This window comes from Microcaecilia unicolor, chromosome 1, assembly GCF_901765095.1.
Source record: "Microcaecilia unicolor chromosome 1, aMicUni1.1, whole genome shotgun sequence".
NCBI classification, from domain to species: Eukaryota; Metazoa; Chordata; class Amphibia; order Gymnophiona; family Siphonopidae; genus Microcaecilia; species Microcaecilia unicolor.
This window is the reverse complement of record NC_044031.1, coordinates 537583383-537608894: the sequence shown is the minus strand read 5'-3', so window position 1 is coordinate 537608894 and position 25512 is coordinate 537583383. Positions and strand designations below refer to the sequence as shown.

Here is a 25512-nt window from a genome sequence, read left to right as displayed (position 1 = left end):
TATTGGAACTTAGGCAGCTAGGTTCCATTTTAAAATATTAGTGTAATCTGATATCAATGCACCTAATGTTTCAGTGTCCACATAATTTACAGTATTTCACAAGTTATTCCCCCAGATTCTATATAACATGACTTTAGTTGTGCATGCAAATCCGGTCATATTCTGGATTTGCACGTGTAACTTTATTAGTCAACAAGCCAATCAGCACCGATAATTGCCACATAGTAAACAATGATTGACACTAATTAGCATTAATTAGAATTTACATGCAGAACTGTCTAAGCGTATTTTATAACGTGATGAACATAAATTCTAGGTTGCATGGGTATTTCTCAAATCTGTGCATGCAAGTTGTTATAGAATATACCTTGTCTACACCTAATTTAGGTGTGGCATTTACACCAAGTTTTACTTAGTGTAACTGCTCGCAACCAAATTTAGTCATGCAGATGGGCGCTTGTTGTATTCTGTAATCCATGCAGAAATTTAGGCTTATTCTATAAAGCATGATTAAATGTAGGTGTACTTTATGGAATACACCTAGGTATTTTTTTTCAGTGAGGATTTTTCAGGTACCATATATACAATCTAGCATATATATATGTGCATAAGTGGGAGCCTTGCCTATTGTCCCATCCAAGCTCCCAGATGCAGACAGGGCTTCTAATTATCACTTAGAGAACACAGTATGTTGCATTTAGATGCCATACTTTATGTCGCCTTTACATCAGCTCTATGTGCATTCAGTTTGTTAATATGTCTTGAAAAATTGTTTATGTACAAGTTGATTTAACACTCATTAACCTATGAATTAATGCATGTAAAGTTGATATGTCCATCTTAAAAAAAAAATTCCAATGCAAATGAAAAATGTAATTAACTCTGATTTGTGAAATGAATTAATATCAAGCGTAAAATCAGGACAAAAGGACAAAAAAATCCAAATTGGAAGCAGGGATCTTTTTTCCTTGTGCATATCCCTAGTATGTACATTATGTTCATAAAAAAAAAACTGGAATAACTTATGCTCATATCTGCCACAGAAGAATAAAATTCACCTTCATTCATAAACGCAGCATGCATTTCAAAATATTTCAAGCAAGACTCAGATTCCATCTTCCATAAAACGGATGTCAGTTTGGTTACCATAAAAACCATTGATCACCAGCTCCAAGAGACCCTGTTTTCTTACAGAATGTAATAAAATAAATGTCTGGATATTTACCTCTCTATTCCTCTTCCAGTGAGCTGAGAATGTTTGCAGTTGGTAATAAATATTCAAACACCTTGCAAATGTCCTACCAGTTCTCACTGCTGATCTGGGTGCCTATGGGACTAGAATAGGAATGCATAATTTAAATATAAATTGCCTGATTTACATATACAACTAGTTAAGCTGCAGCTCAGATTGTAAGCAAAAATTATTGTCCTGTGTTGCCATTTAGAATTTTAATTCACCTTGAATATTCAAAGTAAATTAGGCTCTGCCTGTATTGTTCAAGGATAGGAATATTTTCAGAAAACCACACTGAAGAAAAAGTATATATGATCATTTCTCAGACATATCTTTTTAAAAAAATGTTTTAAACCTGCTTTGTTAATTCTCTTAGGGGTCTTTTACTAAAGCTTAGCTCAAATTATCTGCAGCAGAACCCATTTTATTCCTATGGGCCCTGCTGCAGGTAACTCGAACTAAGCTTTAGTAAAAGACCCCCTTAAAGTGTTCTAACCCATTGCAAATAGCACTCAGATTTCAAAAAGGTATCCATTTCATTTTAAAATTATGTACTGTACACTGGTGATTTGAAGACAATGAAGTGTAATACGTGACTAATACAGCACACTATAGCTTCTAATTGATTGTAAGGACTTTTTCAATTATCTGCTGAGTGGGGTGAATTCACCCTTGTGCTTCTACATGATAAAACCACCTAACCCAAAGCTAGTCACTGAAACATATTTTGTACCTCTTACATTTTTAATTGTAGCAAAAAAATATTGAAAACTATGTTTTTAATTAAACAAAACATTTAATTAAGGTGCTTTTTAAGTGGGAAAACAATTAAGAGAAAACACTTCAATGAAACATGTCATAATTAGTTTTAATAGAGTGTTAATTGGTACTAGGTTTGCCAAGTTAATAATTGCTGCTTATTAAATTTTCAATTAATCATTGTCATTTTGCTTTGAATAAAGATGAAAATTAGATAAACTAATTCAGGGGGAGGATAGTTTCCCCTCATAATTAAAACATTTAATATTTTAAAATGGAAATTGCTTGTTTTACTTGTCATTTGGATGTTTGTATATTGCTTCTGCATAAATAGAATGTGTGCATCCCTCCTCCAAGTGTTGGTGACCGATTTCTGTCAACTGATTTTTCTCAGCGTAATTTTTGCATTAATTGACTGTGCCATTGACATAGTTACACATTGACGCTATCCATAGTGCTGAAGAAGGGTATCATGGCCCAGTAACCTATATTTCTGTTAGGTGCTCCATCGTTTCTCAGAATCAAGAATCTGTTCAGCAGAGGTTTTCTCTTCTTTGTTTCTCTGAAAAATTACTGAATCACCCAGCTGGATTGGCATAATTGATAGACACTAGATAGTCCGGGATATAAGATGATTTAATAGCACATCAAGTCTGCCATTAACAAATCCGTAGCACTATCCCATCATCCTTTCTAATTTGTAGGGATTTGACAGTCTTGTTATTTAATCATCATACTGACTTTTCAAACTGCTTACTCCAAATGTCAATGATCATTTCAAGAGAAGTATCTTGTTCAAAATCCTGGCACTGACTTATCTATTGTACGTTGACCATGATTGATTTTTTTTTTTGGTGGTGGTGGTGGTGGTGGTGGTGTGGATTGTTACAGTGAAGATATCCCACAAAACCTCAGGATTTGTTGTCGTGAGAAATTGTATCAGCTCTGCTTTGTGTATTCTGAATCCTTGAAGGTATAGGCTGCTTTTTCTGTTCTCTCAATAGAGGTGAAATTTTGCAGCCTGTGTGCTATTCTAGTAGCTCCCCATTGTATACTCTGAACTCATTGAGCTCTTCTTTGTATACTTGACTGGTATCTATTAATTACATTCCAGATATGAAGTGCTCATCTCTTGTTATATGATTTGCAAAAGGAAGTTCCTTTAATACCTCATTGAGCATATTTGCTTTTTGACATGTTACACATTGGAGTTGATATTCAGAGGGTTCTAGGAGCCGTTCCCACCTAGATAAGTCATGCATACCAGTTCATACTCAGATTTTCAGTGGCGTTATCTGGATAATGCTTCTGAAAATCAAAACATGTGGAGGAGCATTTTCAAAAGGGACGTCCACGTTTCAATTTGGACGTCCTCGCAAAATGTCCCGATCCAGGGGCGGGGAAACCCGTATTTTCGAAACAAGATGGATGTCCATCTTTCGTTTCGATAATACGGTCAGGAACATCCAAATCCTGAAATTTGGTCGTCCTTAGAGATGGTCATCCCTAGACATGGACATTTCTCATTTTCAGCGATTTTCGAAACCAAGGACATTCATCTCAGAAACGACCAAATGTCATTTGGTCATGGGAGGAGCCAGCATTTGTAGTGCACTGGTCCCCCTGACATGCCAGGACACAACCGGGCACCCTAGGGGGCGCTGCAGTGGACTTCATAAATTGCTCCCAGGTACATAGCTCCCTTACCTTGTATGCTGAGCCTCCCAACCCCCCCCCCCTAAAAACCCACTACCCACAACTGTACACTGCTATTATAGACCTTACGGGTGAAGGGGGGCACCTAGATGTGGGTACAGTGGGTTTGTGGTGGGTTTTGGAGGGCTCGCTGTTTCCTCCAGAAACATAACAGGTAGGAGGGTATGGGCCTGGGTCCGCCTGCCTGAAGTGCACTGCACCCACTAAACTGCTCCAGGGACCTGAATACTGCTGTGATGGAGCTGAGTATGACATCTGAGGCTGGCATACAGGCTTGCAATAAATATTTTGAAAGATTTTTTTTTGAGGGTGGGAGGGGGTTAGTGACCACTGGGGTAGTAAGGGGAGGTCATCCCTGATTCTCTCTGGTGGTCATCTGGCCATTTCAGGTACCTTTTTGAGCCTTGGTCGTAAAAAAAACACGACCAGGTAAAGTCGTCCAAGTGTTCGTCAGGGACGTCCTTGTTTCTTTCAATTATGGGTCAAGGACATCCAAGTGTTAGGCACACCCAAGTCCCACCTTTGCTATGCCTCTGACATGCCCCCTTGAACTTTGGCCATCCCTGCGACGAAAAGCAGTTGGGGACGTCCAAAAATCAGCTTTCGATTATACCGATTTGGACGACCCTGGGAGAAGGACGTCCATCTTTCGATTTATGTTGAAAGATGGGCGTCCTTCTCTTTCAAAAATGAGCCCAATAGCTTCAGCATTCTCCAAGCAGTGCCGGGGCGGTCCAGGAACAGAATTTAAGCAGAGCTGGAAATTACCCGGTTGGCAGCAATGTTAGAGCAGCAAAAGCGGTGTCCTAACTTTTTATCTGGGTAGTTGCCCAGCTATTTGGTCAGAATATTGCCAGTACATGGATAAGTTCTGGCAGCTGCTGTAATTCCAGATGTTCTGTGCCAGTATCTGAACATGCCCCTGTGCTGAATATCTGGGTATCAAAAAGCCGTGTTAGCTGGCATATAAAAAATGCTTATTATCAGAGTGATGATCTTCATTGTTGAAGGTTTGCTGTAAACAATCACACCTAGATCCTTTTCCCGAGCACTAACCTTGAGATTTTATCCATTTAGCATTTAATCTGCTCCAACATTGCTCTTTGCATCTCACTGGCCTTGTTGACACTGAATCTAATGTGACATTCGAGGTTTATGTGCACATTAACCACGCAAACCTTATGTTTCTATCTGCAGAAGGATTCTTAACAAACAATTGAAAGAAATGAAGAAATCAATTGTAGTCATTCTGAGATATTTAGAATGTTAAACAGAAACATAGGTTATTGAGTTATGATGCATTCTTATTCACTGTCTATGCAAAGAGTTGGACTTGATCTTTATGTCAGCCTTTGATTTCCTTTAGCAAGTATTTTAAAACAACGGCTGTTGTTAATTTCTTTACTATGTAATGCACGGTGCCACAGAGACTGTGTACAGCTTCTCATCAGTGTTTTCCTTCTTCCCCCCCCCCCCCCCCTCAAGGAAAGGAAATTCTCTTAAACCTATGAAATATGCTCCCTGTTAAGAAAATCTATCTGGGGCAAATCTAGTCTAGCACTTAGTTAATATGAGCATATTTATGGATTCATAATTTTGCTTTTGGGTTCTCTTTGCATTCATTGCTACTGCATGTAATAGAACATATTAAACAGGATGTAATGGAGCCCAGCTGACATTAGTTCACTTTCTTCGGAAAGGGGTAAGGAACTCCATTTAGTGTTCCCCTGAAGTTCAAGGACAGAGTGGGAGCACAAGGTACCTTTGCTGCTCTTTCTCAAAATGTACCAAGCTGATGGAAACTCCTACTTTGTTCACAGAGGAAGCTGTCAACGAGGTGAAACGCCAGGCAATGTCAGAGCTACAGAAAGCCGTGTCAGAAGCAGAACGAAAGGCCCATGATATGATTACTGCAGAGAGAGCTAAGATGGAACGCACTGTTGCAGAGGCCAAGCGCCAGGCTGCAGAGGATGCACTCTCTGTTATCAATCAACAGGAAGACTCGAGCGAGGTACAACTGACTTGAAGGCGCAATGCTTGTGATTCCAGAATCTTATTTAATATAGAGTGAGGTACATTGTCAGCACTGTTGTTTAGCTTAATAGGTATATTCAACATTGCTATCCATATCAGAATATAGGCGGACCCCCAGAATCTATAAAGGTTGTTAATTTGGGCACCCAAATTAACAAGCACGATCTTGGGATACACACACAAGCTAATTGATTAACAAGTCATTTAACATCAATAATTCTGTGATAGCAATCAATTCTTGATGTTAATTGGCACCAATTAGGTTTTTGTGCACTACTCTATAATGCTATACACTGAATCTGATAGCATGCAACCCAAAAGGGGTCTTGCCATGGGAGGGGCATGGGTAGGTTAGGGGCATTCTCAAAAGATGTGTGCAGTGTTATAGTATACAAGAATCTTCACCCAACTTACATGCCAGGATTTACACCAGGTTTCAGTTGGCATAACTCCTTGTGCCCAAAGTTGGGTGCAGGAATCCCTACTAGATGGCATCTATAAGGGGCCTCATCTCAGAATAGCACTGAGCATTGATTTTTCCCAGCTCCTATTTTTTGGCACCATTTACTAAATCCAGCCTGTAGTACGCTGACTGCACCGGCACTCTCTGTTTAGTTTAGGCCCCGCTATTCAGCAGGCCTTAACCAAATTGATAATATCCATTTAGGGGGAGTTTCTATATATGGCACCTGGAAAATCCACGTGGAAATAGTTTTTGCCTAAGCGTATTCTATAAGATTTAGGTGCGGTATATAATATACACTTAGTTGATAGCTCACTGCCTAAAACGGCGTGCATCCATTTATACCAAAGAAAATGTGGCGTAAATCCCTATGTGCAGATTTAGATAGACTGGTTCATATTCTATAACAATATGCGTAAATTTGTGAACACCCATTTCCCTGCCCATAGCCATGCCCCCTTTGAACTGCATGCTTTAGAATTTAGGCACAGTTCATTACAGCATACGCTTAGCAAGTTATTTATTTCCAATAAGTACGCTGATTGGCTTGTTAAGCAAATTAAGTTACGTGCATTGTTAAAGACTAGGCTTGGATTTCAGTGCAGAGCATTTGCGCAATATATAGAGTCCAGCAGTTAGCTACTGAATATAGCAGTATCAGTATCATGTTTATGACAAGTCCACCCTCCCCCTACTCAGCCCATAGTTATACTGATTCTATTTGGCAATTTAACAATTTAAGTGGTCCAATATTATCCATATAATTGTTAAAAATGTACAAATAGGAAAGTTATGCATTGGCCAGGTAGTGGTCAATGCCTAACTCCTACTGAATATTGGGTGAATTATTATAAAAGATTACATGATAAATTTAGAGTTGTTTCCCTTGTTTAGAGGAATTCCAACAATCTACATTATTTTATGTATTTATTTACACGCTGGAAAATAATTTTTATTTTCCTGTGTGCAGCAGAAACCAGGCACTAATCATCATTCTACGTGTGTAGATTACCGCAATGCTACTGTGTGAGATCTTACTGCTAAGTCAATGGCTGGCGGTAAGGTCTCAGACCCAAAATGGACCCGCGCCAATTTTTATTTTTCCGCACGTCCATTTGCAGCAAAAATTTTAAAAATGCCTTTTTTACAGGCACGCTGAAAAATGGATCTATGTGAGCCCAAAACATGCACCTATACTAGCGCAGCCCATTTTTTAGCGCACTTTAGTAAAAGGATCCCTAAAGTTGTTCTGTCATTTTGTACGTGCTCATAGTGTTAGAACATGCAAAGCCCCAAATGACAGTATTTTCTTTATATGTAACTTTTTCCTTTATGAAATGGCTTCTCCTATACTAAATCATTCTGCTTCACACATGATGTGGCCTTTTTAAAGGTAAACATTGAATGATTGTGTATGCCCACACTAAAATTTGTTTGCTGTGAATTTCATTCCATAGGCCCTAGCATGGCCTTATGGCTAGATTGTATAACGTCTAAAAAATCGGCATTAAAAAAAATGCACCCAGGCATATTCTACAAAGTCTAAATTTAGGTGTACTTAATAGAATAAGCCTAAATTTCCTCATGGTTTATAGAATACACCGAGCACCCGTCTGCATGACTAAAATTAGTCACGGGTAGTTACGCCAAGTAAAACTTGGTGTAAATGTTGACGCCTAAATTAGATTTTAGAAATGCCCACAATCTGGCCATTCCACGCCCATGGCCACGTCGTTTTCAATTATGCAACTTAGTATTTACACGCATTACATTACATCACATTACAGAATATACTTAGGTGCCCTGGGCGGTAATTCCATTTTTGATGCACACCCAAAACACGCGGTAGAAAATATTTTTTATTTTCTACCACGTGGCGCTTACCTGGCATTAATCGGTAGTTTACGCATGCTGGCTGCTTACCGCCAGGTTAGCATGTGAGACCTTACTGCTAAGTCAATGGGTGGTGGTAAGGTCTCAGGCCCAAAATGGACATGCAGTGGTTTTAATTTTGCCGCACGTCCATTTTTGGACAGAAAAATAAATGCCTTTTTTTCAGGCATGCTAAAAAATTAACCTGCGCTTGTCCAAAACACATGCCTACATGCCAGTTCAAGCCACGTTTTGGCACTTCTTAGTAAAAGGGCCCCTTAGACAGTTGTGCGTGGAAATTCAAATTTATGAGCCAATTTATGAGCCTAGTTCTCAAATTTAGGAGCATCAATCCTTTGAATATTGAGCCCTGTAATCCTTCATTTACAGAGTGATTCTATAATTTGGTATCTACACTACTTATGTTTGTCAGAGGTGCCAAAAATTGGCAGTTACGTACATAAGTGCAGTAGGTGCTAATCTAGAAGGTTGCGCTTAACTGCAATAGCGTGTAACTGCAAAAGGGAATATATAAGAGTGGAGCATGAGCAGAGTATGGGCGTGTCTTCAACTTATTTGCATAGGGCTAGATTCTATATATGGTGCCTGAAAAATCAGTGCAGTAAAAAACAAACATACACCTATGCATATTCTTAAAAGTATAGAATAGGCTTAAATTTCTATGCAGTGTATAGAATATGCTAAGCGCCTCTCCACGTGACCAAATTTGGTCACGTCCATATAGGCCATGTTTTACTTGGTGTAAATCCTGATGCCTAAATTAGTTGAAGATCCCCAGATTCTATATAGTGCATCTAAAGATCTGTGTCAAAATCTAGATGTATTCTATAACAACGCACATAACTTAATTGGCTTACAAGCTAATTGGCGATGATCACAGCACTTAACAAGTAATAATGAGCACTAATTGCCAATAATTAGAATTTGCACGCACAAATCGCTAAGCATAGTCTGTAATGAGCTGTGCCTAAATTCTAATGTGCTCAGTTCAAAAGGGGTGTGGCTGTGGGTGGGGAAATGGGCATTTCATGGGCGTTACAAAATTTATGCGCTTAGTTATAGAATATTGCCCAGTGCGAGTAAAACTACGTGCAGGGATTTAGGCCATCTTTTTGTTGACTTAAGTGGATATGCATTGTTTTAGGCATAAGGATTTCCACCTAAGAATATTACATATACTGTGCCTAAATCTAGGTGCCTCTTACAGAATATACTTAGGTGGAATTATTTACTGGTCAGATTTTTTAGGCGCCATACAGTGGTGGAAATAAGTATTTGATCCCTTGCTGATTTTGTAAGTTTGCCCACTGACAAAGATATGAGCAGCCCATAATTGAAGGATAGGTTATTGGTAACAGTGAGAGATAGCACATCACAAAATAAATCCGGAAAATCACATTGTGGAAAGTATATGAATTTATTTGCATTCTGCAGAGGGAAATAAGTATTTAATCCCTCTGGCAAACAAGACCTAATACTTGGTGGCAAAACCCTTGTTGGCAAGCACAGCGGTCAGACGTCTTCTGTAGTTGATGATGAGGTTTGCACACATGTCAGGAGGAATTTTGGTCCACTCCTCTTTGCAGATCATCTCTAAATCATTAAGAGTTCTGGGCTGTCGCTTGGCAACTCGCAGCTTCAGCTCCCTCCATAAGTTTTCAATGGGATTAAGGTCTGGTGACTGGCTAGTCCACTCCATGACCCTAATGTGCTTCTTCCTGAGCCACTCCTTTGTTGCCTTGGCTGTATGTTTTGGGTCATTGTCGTGCTGGAAGACCCAGCCACGACCCATTTTTAAGGCCCTGGCGGAGGGAAGGAGGTTGTCACTCAGAATTGTACGGTACATGGCCCCATCCATTCTCCCATTGATGCGGTGAAGTAGTCCTGTGCCCTTAGCAGAGAAACACCCCCAAAACATAACATTTCCACCTCCATGCTTGACAGTGGGGACGGTGTTCTTTGGGTCATAGGCAGCATTTCTCTTCCTCCAAACACGGCGAGTTGAGTTCATGCCAAAGAGCTCAATTTTTGTCTCATCTGACCACAGCACCTTCTCCCAATCACTCTCGGCATCATCCAGGTGTTCACTGGCAAACTTCAGACGGGCCGTCACATGTGCCTTCCGGAGCAGGGGGACCTTGCGGGCACTGCAGGATTGCAATCCGTTATGTCGTAATGTGTTACCAATGGTTTTCGTGGTGACAGTGGTCCCAGCTGCCTTGAGATCATTGACAAGTTCCCCCCTTGTAGTTGTAGGCTGATTTCTAACCTTCCTCATGATCAAGGATACCCCACGAGGTGAGATTTTGCGTGGAGCCCCAGATCTTTGTCGATTGACAGTCATTTTGTACTTCTTCCATTTTCTTACTATGGCACCAACAGTTGTCTCCTTCTCGCCCAGCGTCTTACTGATGGTTTTGTAGCCCATTCCAGCCTTGTGCAGGTGTATGATCTTGTCCCTGACATCCTTAGACAGCTCCTTGCTCTTGGCCATTTTGTAGAGGTTAGAGTCTGACTGATTCACTGAGTCTGTGGACAGGTGTCTTTCATACAGGTGACCATTGCCGACAGCTGTCTGTCATGCAGGTAACGAGTTGATTTGGAGCATCTACCTGGTCTGTAGGGGCCAGATCTCTTACTGGTTGGTGGGGGATCAAATACTTATTTCCCTCTGCAGAATGCAAATAAATTCATATACTTTCCACAATGTGATTTTCCGGATTTAATTTGTGATGTGCTATCTCTCACTGTTACCAATAACCTACCCTTCAATTATGGGCTGCTCATGTCTTTGTCAGTGGGCAAACTTACAAAATCAGCAAGGGATCAAATACTTATTTCCACCACTGTATATAGAATCTGGCCCAGAATGGGTGTATTCTATAATAATGCGCATAGATTTTAGAAAAGCCCACACCTCGCCCATGGCCACACCCCATGTTCAACTGTGTGACTTAGAATTTAGGCACACTACATTAAAGAATATGCTTAGTGTCTTTTGCCATTTGCGGGACACAGACCGTAGAAGTCCATCCGGCACTGGCCTTAGTTCTCTAATCCACATCTGTCCTTTGCCAATGAAAGGGACATAAAAATCAATGTTTATGGTTGTTTTTGTGGCAAACAGATCATTGCAAGTTATGTTTTCTGTTGAAAATAAATGTATCCCTGAGTACAGCTATGGCCCAATCAACATGAAAAAGGCACAAAATTTGAGTAGAAGGTCCTAAGCAGACCAGAAAGTGGGTGAGATAATATTACATTAGGCAGGGTTTTCAGGTGTTTGTCCAATAAACACCCCTTATGTTTGTACCAGGGTGTTTTAGTTTGGTTTGCCAATTAAAATCAGAAGTCCTAGTTATGAAATTCTGAAAATCAAGAAGATATATTATTTTTTTTACCTCTAGAGAATATAAAGCAGTATGATAGAGTTGTCAGAGAAAAGCATTTGCATATATAAAATTTCTTGGTTTGTTGCATTGAAATACTTTTTTAACCTCTCTTCCTTAATCTTCCTTTTCCCTGTCTAATCTGTAATATGAGATGTGATATGTCTATACTATTTTCTATATTATACCCTAGGGGTGACTGTGGCATTCCAAATCAAATAGGTTCTCTTCTATATGCAAAGCTTTGCATCCCATGTAGATCTGATCTTAGAAAATTGCATAATTCAAAACTAGCAAGTGGAATTAAAAATCATAAAAGCAGTAAATCACAATGATCTCCAGCCTGTTAATGAGCTGATTGCAAGGTCTCTAAAATGCCTAATTTGTTTTGTTTGTGTTTTGCTCTTGCAGTCACAGGGAGGGAGTGGGTTTGTGCATTGGAGAATGGTGCACAGAATGGAAAATCAGGAGGGTCTCCATGAAAAATGAGCCTGTGGAGCCATAAGGATGCTTTTTTTTAATTAGAATTCATTATTTGAGCTACAGGGATTATGGGTGAGCTGAAGGGTAGGACAAGCAGCATCTGGTAGGGAGAAATTACATGCTTGCAACCGGCAGTAAGAATGAAGTGGGAATGGCTAGAGTAAAGCTCAGTGCAGATTTCACGATGCTGAAAGCTTTTGAATTCTCCTGGTTTGGGACATATGGCAATAAGATATATCATGCATTTAGTCAGCGGAGTGGGAACAATGTCAGTATTGCTAGTGCAGAAGAGAAATCCCATGAAACATTTTTGTAAAACATAATGGACAAACCTGAAGGAATAGGTTATTAAACCATTAAAAATTCAGATGCTCTGAGGGTAATTTTATAAAATCGTTTTCACATCTAAAATGCTTTTTTAGGTGATTAAATAGATTGTTATAAAATTAATTGACACCTAAAAGTACAAGTGTACACCTGCTGGATTCTCTATAGGTTGCCCAAAATTGGTTGCACAATTTTGGGTGTGGATCATGTAAACTAATTAGCCAATTACATGATAATGGTATTAACAAGCACTTGATTACAGTAATTAGGAGCTGTGTGCAGATCTGCCCTACACCCTATTGTGCACCTAAATTTCAGAGGGGCCTTTTACTAAGGCATGCCTAAAAATGGCCTACGCTGGTGTAGGCAAGTGCTTTGGACTCACACTGGTCCATTTCCTCAGCATGCCTGGAAAAAAAGGCACTTTTTTGTGCCGTAAAATGGACGTGTGGCAAACTTAAACCAGCGTGCATCCATTTTCAGCCTGAGACCTTACCACCACCCATTGATTTAGTTGTAAGGTCTCACGTGCTAACCAGGCAGTAAGCATTCAATGCGTGTAAACTGCCAATTACCACTGGGTAAGCGCCAAATGGTAGAAAATAGAAAATATTTCCTACTGTGTGTTTTGGCCATGTGCCAAAATTGGAATTACCAGCGGAGCACATGGTAGCCGGGTGGTAGTGCCAATTTGATGCGTGTTGGATGTGCTTAGGCTCCTACGCACCTTAGTAAAAGGGCCTCATAGTACTTAACTCCAAAGGGGGTGTGGCCATGGGAAGGGCATGGGTGGGTGAGGCATGTGCCTAGAAATTAGGTGCAATGTTATAGAATGCATAACTGCCATCAGTTGAGTATGAGCATCCACCACCTCCACCGGGAGGCCATTCCACCCCTCCTCTACCCTTTCTGTGAAATAATACTTCCTTAGGTTACTCCTAAGCCTATTCCCTCTTAACTTTGTCATATGCCCCCTCATTCCAGAGCTCTCCTTCATTTGGAAGAGAGCCTTTTTCAAATGAAGGAGAGCTCTGGAATGAGGGGGCATATGACAAAGTTAAGAGGGAATAGGCTTAGGAGTAACCTAAGGAAGTATTATTTCACAGAAAGGGTGGTGGAGGCATGGAATGGCCTCTCGGTGGAGGTGGTGGAGTCAAGGACTGTTCTAGAATTTAAAAAGGCATGGGGATAAGCATGTGGGATCGCTTAGGAACAGGAAGAATTAGGGGATCTGCCGCCATGTTTCTATGTTTCTATCTACACCAGCCTTTGATAGGTATGACTGCTTGCACCCAACATTAGGCATGATGAGCCAGATTCTAAATATGACACTTAAAAATTCCATGTGGAAAACACTTCTCCACGCTTAGCAGAACATTAGCTCCAAGTTTCACTTTAAATCAAACTCAAAATTATTACCCTAGATCCTTCTACACAGGTAATTCCAAATACATCAAATTCCTCAATGCACATAGATTAGATGTACTTTAAGTTGTCAACACAACAACCTTTCATCTACCTCCTCATCTACAGCTCTATGACTTTAATCCTTGACACCCATTCTCCCCCCCCCCCCCCCTCAGTTTTCAGAATAAATTTCAGAATAATCCAAGTAGTGCATATCCATTGGTGTACTGCTACACCCAGTGAAAACAAATGCCCAACACTTGTAAAATTCAAAAATCAGACCAATCATTGCAGCATAAACACTGAACAATCATCCTTTATTTATTTATTTAGAATGAATGACATTTTTATCCCGTAGTATCCCAAGCAAGTTCAGCTTCAATGTGGCTAACAATAAATGTTTGCAAATATACAATGCAATTAGTAATGGCATATGTAATAATAACACAGTACACAAACTTCACTACTATTGAATAACAAGAGCAAGGTTCCAAGTATGCCCAAGAGCTAACAATTACAATTGTAAGTAAGGGATATACTAAATAAAAATACTTTCAAAAGCTTATGAAATAAGAGGTCATCGGTAATATATCTTAATATATTAGGCAGAGAATTCTATATCTTCATACCTTGATAGGTAAAGCCTGCATGATGAATAAATTTATAAAGAAGCTTCTTACAACTTGGGTAATGAAGGATGAGACATTCCCTAGATGTAGAAAAAGCATTTTGTAAAGGCAGTTCTATCATGTTTTGCATGTAGTAAGGTAATAAACCATACAAAATTTGATAAACAAATACACAAAATTTAAAGGTAATCCAAGAATTTATTGGGAGCCAATGTAATTTAGCCAGAAGAAGAGTTGCCTTGGTATAACGAGAAACTCTACAAACAAAACGGGCAGCGGTGTTCTGTGCTGATTGACATTTCTTGACTAAAGAGTATTTTAAAGCTGAGTAAACAGCATTATTATAGTCAAAATTAGAGAGTACTAATGTTTGAACCAATGAACGGAAGATTGAATTCGGAAAGAAAAGTCTCAATCGCTTCAGCCTCCACAATGTATTAAGGAAACTGGATATTTGATAAAACAATTTCCAGTCTATAAAATTGTTTAATCCATATGGTTCTAGGCATTCCGTCTAAATACAATGCATTACAAGTGATTTCCTCTGAAGCAGCAGATAGTGAAATGGGGACTTCATTAAGGGATTGGAATTGACAGTTTATAAAATTGAATTTTGCAAGCACTCTAAAAGATAAGTAGACTTTTTTAACTGTTTAAATTGCAGTGGAGAATGGTGGAATTGAGTTTTTCTGACCAAGGATTTTACCTGGTAGCTATTCATTGAGTTGACTGTTAGGGTTTTATTAGTTCTGAGGTTTTCTCTGCTCTGTATTATCACTTTTTTGTGCATTCACTTTTTTGTGCATTCTATAGACACATTTTTATTGACAGTATCAGTTCAGCACCATTTAATATGAGTAAAGGAGAATGTTTAAGTTGAAATGCTACAATTAACCAGTTGCATGAAGCTGAAAACCTGGCACAAAATAGGAGCTACTAAATTAGTGTCATGCTACAATACGTATCCATGATTTAAAGGAAAAAGGCAGAATTTAATTTGTACCAGGTTTCTCCAGAGATGAAAGACCCTTGTGGGTTCACTGGATGCCCAAATTTTCTACTTAATGTGTAACAGATGAGTAACAAGAAAACAAAAGGAATTGATTTTCAACATCTGAAAGTTTCTCAGGAAGAGAAAGTACCAGGAAGTTTATCTTCTATTTAAAAGTTGTCTATTCAACTGCAAAATTAAACCAGATATAATCCAGATAGTTAGACATTGTATAAGTGAATATTGAAAAGTTTAGTTTTTGATCACTATGAACCAGTTTCAGTAAATTTCATTCAAATTTAGGCAACAGGAAAAATCATCACTAACCCCTGGATTCAATAAAGTACGACTTAAGATGACGTGCAAATATAGTTGCATTCTGTATTTGCGCGTTCAACTTAGTTAACAAGCCAGTCAGTGCTGATAATTGCCAATTATCAAGCAATTATTGAAACTAATTGGCATTAGAATTTACACACATAACTGACTAAGCATATTCTATAATGTGATGCACATAAATTCTAAGTCGCATGGTTGTAAAGGGGCATGGCTATGGGCAAGTCATGAGCATATCTAAAATCTATGCATGTTATAGTCCATGCGTAATTTAGGCATTGGCATGTACACCAAGTAAAATGTGGCATAAATGGTCACGACTAAATTTAGTCGCGTCAACGAGCACTCAGTGTATTCTATAAACCGCACGGAAATGTAGGCTTATTCTATAAAGTACGCCTAAATTAAGGCAAACTTTATAGAATACACTTAGGCTTTTTCATTTTAGAGCTGATTTCTTAGGTGTGAAATATAGAATCTAGCCCTAAGTGCTATGCAACAGGTGCTCCAGGCTAAGGATCATTTATAGTGCTCATAGCAGATTCCCACACCCAGCTTTGGGCATGAAGATTTACATCAGCTGAAACCTGGTGTAAATCCTGTTGCACAGGTCGGGCCCATAGCTCTGATATTCTATAACACTGTACCTAGATATTTGGAATACTCCTGACCCACTTATGCTCCTCTCATGGCCATGCCCCCTTTTGCATTTGAGACGTTTTGGGTGCACAGCTTTATAGAATAGCATGTAGGCAGATGCACATGTAAATCCAAATTAGTGTTAGCCAGCTCCAATTAACATCAATAATTGTTTGTTAGCACTCCATTGACTACTCTGTATGCACATCTGGGCTCTGTGCCCAAATTTGGGCACCAACTTTGGATGACCTATATAGAATCCAGGGGTATCTGTCTACAGCAAGGGTTTTCAACCCAGCCCTTGGGACACAACCAACCAGTCAGGTTTTCAGGATAACCCCAATAAATATGCATGAGACAGATTTGTATACAGTGGAGGAGGTACATGCAAATTTATCTTATGCATATTCATTGTGGGTATCCTCAAAACCTAATTAGCTAGGTGTGTCCCAAGGATTAGGTTGAGGATCACTGGTCTATTGTGACATGTGAATTAACAACAATGGAGAGTGGAACAATAGCTCAGTAGAGTAGTGGCCTGAGAATCAAGGAATCCTGTTTCAAATCCCACTAGAACCCCTTGTGATCTTGGGCAAGTCACTTTACTCTCCATTGCCCCAGGTACAAATTTACAGGGCAGTTCTAGAAATTGGCACCACAATGGGACATGCTAAGCATCAATTCTACAATGGTTGCTAGGTGCACCTAAGCCATTATAGAACACTAGTGCAAAGCTGCTGCAATACGCCATCTTAGGTCAAGTTAATGACTGGTGTAAGTTGACTCACCTATGTGCAATGTGCACAACTGATTGTACTTAAGCTGTATATGTCACATGGTCTGCCCACATGTACTCCTTCTGACTTATGCCGAACAGTTAAAGAACAGTGCCTAGCACTTACACCAGTAACTTTCAATCATTGGCGTCAATGATGCATGCAAATGCTAGACGTCTGTAACATACACATGCTATTGCCACCTAATTTTAGCTATCAGCTTATAGAATTTCCATTTTAGATTATAAGCCATCAAGGACAGGAACATACCTAATATACATGAAAGTAATTTACCTTCAGTTAGTAAAGAAAAGGTATGAACTAAATCCAGTAATTTTCACACTGATAAAAGTAAATTATTACAAAAACTGCACTTTTCCTTGGAAAAATACAATTTCTCAGGTGTTTCCGCATACAGTTCAAACACCTCTTATTGACTTACAAGTGCCTTCACTCTGCAGCTCCTCAGTACCTTTCCACTCTTCTTTCCCTACACTCCACCCCGGGAACTTCATTCATTGATTAAATCTCTCTTATCTGTGCCCTTGTCCTCTACTGCCAACTCAGACTCCGTTTCTTTTATCTTGCTGCACCATAGACTTCATGAGTCAGTACGTCAAGCTCCATCTCTGGCCGTTTTCAAATCTAGTCTAAAAGCCTACCTTCTTGAGGCTGCTTTTAACTCCTAACTCCTATACACTTGTTCAGTACCCATGTCTGTTTTATCATTCCCACCTTAAGTGTTTCCCTTATCCCTTATTTGTCATGTTTATGTGTCTTGATTAGATTGTAAATTCTGTCGAGCAGGGACCGTCTCTTACTTGTTTACTGTACAGCACTGTGTACATCTAGTAGTACTATAGAAATGATAAGTAGTAGTAAAAGAAGACATTTTTACTCTAATCGAGAAAAGAAGACATTTTTACTCTAATCGAGAAAAGCTGCACTGGCTCCCAATCAAAGAACGGATCATCTTCAAAATCTGCACTTTAGTCCATAAAATTATATACGACGTAGTCCCAGGATACATGATAGACCTTATATATCTACCAATAAGAAACAGAGCCGGATTGTCAAGATCATACCTAAACCTACACTACCCAAATTGCAAAGGACTGAAATACAAAACAACTCACACATCCGGCTTCTCCTACATAAGTGCACAACTATGGAATGGCCTCCCAAAAGCGGTGAAAACAATCCATGACCATCTGAACTTCAGGAAATCACTAAAAACCAACCTCTTCAAAAAGGCCTATCCCAATGACCCCACATAAACCTCTTCACCCAAGAACATAACATGACTAATGATCGCACCGGACATCATGCAATCTTCATCCCTTCCAATCCTCCACATATACCTCAATCGATCTCTATACAACCTGTATTTGTTATAAACCTACTGGGCAAACGCCTTTGACGGTATTATGTAAGCCACATTGAGCCTGCAAATAGGTGAGAAAATGTGGGGTACAAATGCAATAAATAAATAATCTAATAGGTATTATGACACCAGATGTGAAAGATCTGTTTAGTATATTGAATTCCTTTATGGATACTCAGTTCAAGTGAAGGATTTTGATAAATTACCTACAGCTTCTCAATTGACAGAATATTTTAGAGATAAAATAAAAACCATTAGATCCCAATTTGATGAATCTGTAAAGTTGTATGAATGATGATCATTTTCTGCTTTGATGAATTCTGAAGGGTTCTTTCTATATACTCAAGGAAGTTCAGTAGATATAATTTGGTTTGGGTTTGAGCCAATTTCTTGGAAAATGTTTGACATTCTTTTTCATAAATGTAGTTGATTCTATTGTTTAGATGTTGGCCCACCATTTTTTTAATGAAACATCATCCTCATTGGATTTTAGAGATCTTTTGTTTAGATGGATTACATGTCAGTTATAGCAGGGACTGTTCCCTATTGAACTGGGATAAATGATAGTTACACCGATCATAAAGACAAAAAAGTTTCCAATCTGTAATTTCAATTTTTTAATTTATTAAAAAACTTCTATTACACCTACAGCTAAGCAGATTACTATAAAACATACACAATAGAAACACAGATAAAACTCCGTTAACACCAAAACAAAACTAACAATTATAGGCTGGTGGCCTCGATTCCTTGTTTTCTTAAATTAATGGAGGGTCTGGTAGCTAAACAGTTGACAGAATATTTGGAATTACATGGTATTTTGCATTATTCTCGGTCTCTGTTTAGTACTGAGATAGTAGTGGGTTCACTAATTAATAATATTTGCTTGCTTTTTAGTGAGGGGGAACAGGTACTGCTTTTACAATTTGATTTTTCTTGTGCTTTCGATTTCATAGATTATGATATTTTACTGATGATACTTGCAGATATTGGAATCACAGGTTAAGTTTACAATTGGTTCCAAGGCTTTTTAACTAAGCGATCATATAAAGTTAAAATGCAAACTAATTTCTACAAAGGATGGATATCGCTGATCCTCTTTAATGTGTTTCTATATTCTTTGGGATCTGAATTTGAGAAAAATGGTTATATAGCATACATTTATGTGGATATCTCCATAATAATCTCAATTAATAATTTGGAGCTGGAGTTACCTAAGGTTAATAATTTGGAGTTGGAGTTACCTAAGGTTCAAAAGGGACTAGCCTTGATTGAAAGTTGGATGTTAAAATATAAACTAAAGCTTAACACAGTTTATGGGCCCTGTTTACAAAGGCACGCTTGCATTTTTAGCATGTGCTAACCGTGTAAATGCCTATAATATTCCTATGGGCATCTAAATGGTTAGCACATGCTACAAACAGTAGCGTGTAAAAAAGGGTGTTTTGGTAATTCTTCAAGTCTGCTTTCATCAATGATTTCTATTAATCAGCATGATTATAAACTTGTGTCCACTATTAAAATTCTAGGATTTTGGATAATAGGTTAACTTTAGTGGAACAGGGGAGCTTCCTAACCAGAAAAACATTTTTGATTTTTAAGAAATTATGACAGATTTGTAAAAATTTTAAAGTGGACCAGTTTAGCTTACTTGTACATTCTTATTATCTGGAGTCAGCTTGACTATTGTAATATTGCTTATTTAGGCTGTATGGAGCATCTTCAGACAAGAATTTAAACTATCTAGAATACAGCTCTTACTACATTGGTTACTTATTGAGGCAAGGATTCTATTCAATTTGCCTTGTTTTCTATATAAGGTTTTATTTAGATTGGTTCTTTGCTATTTTTATGAACATTTTAAGATAATGGAAGCTAAAAGGAACCTCAGGAAAGGGAATAATAACTTTTTAGTTTTTCTATCTCCCAAGGGTATTAAACTTTGAAGAATTTTGAATATCTTTTGGCATATCAAGCTGCTAAGTTAGGGAAAGATATTTCAGTGGTAATACAGTTATCTGGTTCTTATAGGGAATTTTGTTGAAATGTTAAAACATTGCTGTTTAAAAAGTTTGTGCTACTATTTTGATGTTTTCTCTTAAGTATATACAACAGTTTAGTTTGGTTTTATTGTTATCACTGAGCCTGCCCAGTCTCTTTTTCTTTTGTGAGCTGCTTTGAACTGAAAGGCTTCAGTGGGTTATAAGTATCATTATTATTATTTATTTATTTTACTAGTAAAAAAGGCCCATTTCTGACACAAATGAAACGGGCGCTAGCAAGGTTATATTGATTAGTTGTTTTTTGTTAACCAAATATTTAATATTAAAGTATTGTAATGAGATGGAGTAATAGTGAAGGGTGTATAATGAGGAAGAAGGAGGCCCTGTGTAGGACCACAGATGCGGTCCTTTTTGATAGAGTGTTTGTGTGTGTAAGACAGAGAGACAGACTGTGTGAGACCGATAGTGAGTGTGTGTGAAGAAAAGAGATTACTGACTGAGGTATTTCAGGAATGAAATGCTGGTAAAAGAATTGTCAATACTCCTTTCAAGTAATTAAATGTTTGTAAGCATAAGGTAAAAGGCAAGAAAGCTTTCAAAAATGTTGTTTTGTGAACTGCAGGTTTAGTGCAAAAGCAGTGCTGAAAGTGCTTTATCATGCACAGTACTTCCCAAGGAAGCAGAACCGCAGCAAAGTGAATTGCAAAGTGGAAAACTAAAAAGCCAACCAAACCCTCAGTATTTTTCATGTTAACATGGGAAATACACATTGAATGTAAAAGAAATCTGTGTTTTCTGTTCCGTCTCCCCCTCAGAAGCACAATGGTACCGTGTCAGCGACTGCAGCCCTTAACCCTTTTATTGCCACATCAACGTTAACACTTCAGGAGCGAGCTTGCTCAGCTGGTTTGCTTGCTGTTGGAAGAGGGGTGGAGGAGTTGCTTCTTTTAGGATCATGTTAAGTGTTTCCCAATCTGCTAGGGGGAAGCTGTGTCATTTGTAACCCTGCCTCGCGAAAACAATTCTTCAGAGCACAGAGTAGTAGTCAGCCCCAAGTGCAGGAGCACCAACAATAAGACCATCGTTGATTGGTTGCAAAATCTCTTCCTGGTTGCTAGGAAAAGGAGTGGGTGATTTGTTGCTGTCAGGGTGATTCCTTGCTGTCATAACTTAAAGGAGGCAGATGTTTGTTCTCGTGCGTTGCCTGTAGATGTAAAGTGAGATGCATGGGGGGGAGGGTTTTCAAGTGTACAGCGCTGCATATGTGTAGTAGCGCTATAGAAATGATAAGTAGTAGTTGTGGTATCGGAAGGGGGGGGTTGTGGGTGAGCTGTAGGAATTTGAAATCTGACACTGGGATGGAAAGGAGGCAGATCTTCGTGCTCGTGTGTTGCCTGTAGATGAGAAATGAGATCCATGGGTGGAGGTGAGGAATTTGAACTGTGACCCTGGAAAGGAAAGGAGGCTGATCTTCGTGTTTGCGCATTGCCTGTAGTCAGTGCTTTTTTTGTAGAAAAAAAGGTGCCGGTACTCATTATGGGCGGGGTCACCACATATGTCTCCACCCCTATGATAGCCACACCCACATTAACCACACCCCCTATACCAGCCATGGCGCATATAAACAGACATTATTGAAAATATTATAGTACTATAGGAGAAAAAAATAACGTGTTTTTTTTTTCATGATAAATAATCTCTGTAAGCTCTTACAGCTCCAGTATACCCAGTGCAAAATAAGACAGCCAATGTAAATTCTCAAATTGGACATATTACAAACACTAAAATGAAAATAAAATGATTTTTTTCTACCTTTGTTGTCTGGTGACTGTTTTTCTTTGCATATTGGTCCCAGTCTGTGATTCTGCTTTCCTTTGTTTTCGCTTAACTCTTCTGTGACATTTGTCATTTTTGTCTCGTTTTTCTTTGCTTTCTTCAATATTTTTCAGGCTCTCTCTCTCTGCCCAGATTTAATTCATTCTTACTATCCATTCTTTAATTTCCTTCATCTACCTGTGGCTTTTCATCTTTTCCTCACCCTTGTTCTCCCCATGCCCCTTCCTCTTATTCTCCAGTCTTTCTCTATTCCCCTTTTCCTTCCAGCAGCTCTGCTTTCTCTCTCCATCCTTCCAGTGTCTCCCCTATTTCTTTCTGCATTCTTCCATCCAGCGTCTTCCCTCTTTCTCTCCCCATCCTTCCGTTTTCCCTCTCTCTCTCTCCCCATCCTTCCATCTGTTTTTCCCCCTCTCTCTCCCCATCCTTCCATCTGTTTTCCCTCTCTCTCCCCATCCTTCCATGTTTTTCCCTCTCTCCCCAATCCTTCCATCTGTGTTTTCCCTCTCTCCCCATCCTTCCATCTGTTTTTCCCCTCTCTCCCCATCCTTCCATCTGTTTTCCCTCTCTCTCCCCATCCTTCCATCTGTTTTTCCCCTCTCTCCCCAATCCTTCCATCTGTTTTTCCCTCTCTCCCCAATCCTTCCATCTGTTTTTCCCTTTCTCTCCCCATCCTTCCCTCTGTTGGTTTCCCTCTCTCTCCCCAATCCTTCCCTCTGTTGGTTTCCCTCTCTCCCCAATCCTTCCCTCTGTTGGTTTCCCTCTTTCTCCCCAATCCTTCCCTCTGTTGGTTTCCCTCTTTCCCTCTCTCCCCAATCCTTCCCTCTGTTGGATTCCCTCTTTCCCCAATCCTTCCCTCTGTTGGTTTCCCTCTTTCCCTCTCTCCCCAATCCTTCCCTCTGTTTGTTTTCCTCTTTCCCTCTCTCCCCAATCCTTCCCTCTGTTGGGTTCCCTCTTTCCCCAATCCTTCCCTCTGTTGGTTTCCCTCTTTCCCTCTCTCCCCAATCCTTCCCTCTGTTGGTTTCCCTCTTTCCCTCTCTCCCCAATCCTTCCCTCTGTTGGTTTCCCTCTCTCCCCAATCCTTCCCTCTGTTGGTTTCCCTCTTTCCCTCTCTCCCCAATCCTTCCCTCTGTTGGTTTCCCTCTCTCCCCAATCCTTCCCTCTGTTGGTTTCCCTCTTTCCCCAATCCTTCCCTCTGTTGTTTTCCCTCTTTCCCTCTCTCCCCAATCCTTCCCTCTGTTGGTTTCCCTCTCTCCCCAATCCTTCCCTCTGTTGGTTTCCCTCTTTCCCTCTCTCCCCAATCCTTCCCTCTGTTGGTTTCCCTCTCTCCCCAATCCTTCCCTCTGTTGGTTTCCCTCTTTCTCTCTCTCCCCAATCCTTCCCTCTGTTGGTTTCCCTCTTTCTCTCTCTCCCCAATCCTTCCCGCTGTTGGTTTCCCTCTCTCCCCAATCCTTCCCTCTGTTTGTTTTCCTCTTTCCCTCTCTCCCCAATCCTTCCCTCTGTTGGGTTCCCTCTTTCCCCAATCCTTCCCTCTGTTGGTTTCCCTCTTTCCCTCTCTCCCCAATCCTTCCCTCTGTTGGTTTCCCTCTTTCCCTCTCTCCCCAATCCTTCCCTCTGTTGGTTTCCCTCTCTCCCCAATCCTTCCCTCTGTTGGTTTCCCTCTTTCCCCAATCCTTCCCTCTGTTGGTTTCCCTCTCTCCCCAATCCTTCCCTCTGTTGGTTTCCCTCTCTCCCCAATCCTTCCCTCTGTTGTTTTCCCTCTTTCCCTCTCTCCCCAATCCTTCCCTCTGTTGGTTTCCCTCTCTCCCCAATCCTTCCCTCTGTTGGTTTCCCTCTTTCCCTCTCTCCCCAATCCTTCCCTCTGTTGGTTTCCCTCTCTCCCCAATCCTTCCCTCTGTTGGTTTCCCTCTTTCCCTCTCTCCCCAATCATTCCCTCTGTTGGTTTCCCTCTTTCTCTCCCCAATCCTTCCCCCCCCCCCCCCCCCGCGACACTCCGGGCGAGTCCTGCACTTAGTTTTTTTTTTTAAGACTCAGAACGTGCGAACGATGCAGCCGGCAGCGATTGAAAGAGGCTGTCTGGGCTGGCATCTGCGTCGGAGCTTCCCTCACCCTCTGCGAGTCCCGCCTTCGTTGTTACAACTTCCTGTTTCGCGGGACTCGCAGAGGGTGAGGGAAGCTCCGACGCAGACGCCAGCCCAGACAGCCTCTTTCAATCGCTGCCGGCTGCATCGTTCGCGCGTTGTGAGTGTTAAAAAAAAAAACTAAGTGCAGGACTCGGCCGGAGTGACGCGGGGGGGGGGGGGGGCGGGGGGCGGGCAAAAAAGGTGCCGGTGCATTGGGGGGGGGGGAGTTTTGTTTAGTGTTTGTATCGGAAGGGGGGGTGCTGAGTTGCATGAATTCCTAGGCAGGGGGAGGAGTACTCCTCCCCCTTTCCTTGTTTTTTTGTGGAGCAGCTGTGCTGGCGACGTCAACCTTGGCTTCACCCAACTCAGCCAATCAGACGTGCTACACGGTCTGTGAGTGTCATTGCTCCGCCCACAAGGTCATCACGTTTGACGTGTGGGCGGGGCAGACAGTCATGGATGAAAAATTGATCTCTGGCGCCTCACATTTAGAACGTTGGAAAAGTGAGGCTTCAGAACGTTGGTGGTGCATTTTATATAGAGAGATGGGGCGTGGCTGAGGGCGGACCTATGAGTGAGGGTGAGTGTTCCTGATACCCTAGCCTACCAAGAGTCCTACCAAGAGTGCAGGAGTTCAGTGCTTTAGTGCTTTACTGCCACGGAGTGAGCTTCAGAATGTTTGAGGTGGGTTTTATTTATATAGATTTTATTTTATTGCATTTGTATCCCACATTTTCCCACCTATTTGCGGGCTCAGTGTGGCTTACAATACATTGTGAATGATGGAAATACAATGTGTTACAGTACAATTATGGGTTACATTATGAGGAGTTGTGGGAAGACAAAGTCAAGTCAAAACAACATTTGGAGCGTAGAAACTATGGAATGTTACAGTGGGGAAAAGATAGGACAATAGAACAATAGCACGAAAACCTTAAGGTAAAGTAATATTATATGTGGGTGGAGTATTCGGGGTAAGAGAATGTAGAAGAAAGTGTATTGATGTATTTCTGTTAGTGTGTATGGACTTCATGTGTTTTGATCCTTGCAATAAATTTTCTCAAAGAGATAAGTCTTTAATCGTTTGCGGAAG

General features: G+C 40.2%; 1 protein-coding gene across 2 annotated transcripts in view; it reads left to right on the top strand.

Annotated features, from left to right (window-relative positions):
- Positions 1-25512, top strand: part of RUNX1T1 (RUNX1 partner transcriptional co-repressor 1) — a 423772-nt gene that overhangs the window by 375095 nt on the left and 23165 nt on the right. For both annotated transcript variants that reach the window (XM_030216468.1, XM_030216459.1), the window contains one exon: positions 5530-5720. In XM_030216468.1, coding sequence (XP_030072328.1) covers positions 5530-5720 — 191 coding nt within the window. The remainder of the gene's footprint in view (positions 1-5529; positions 5721-25512) is intronic.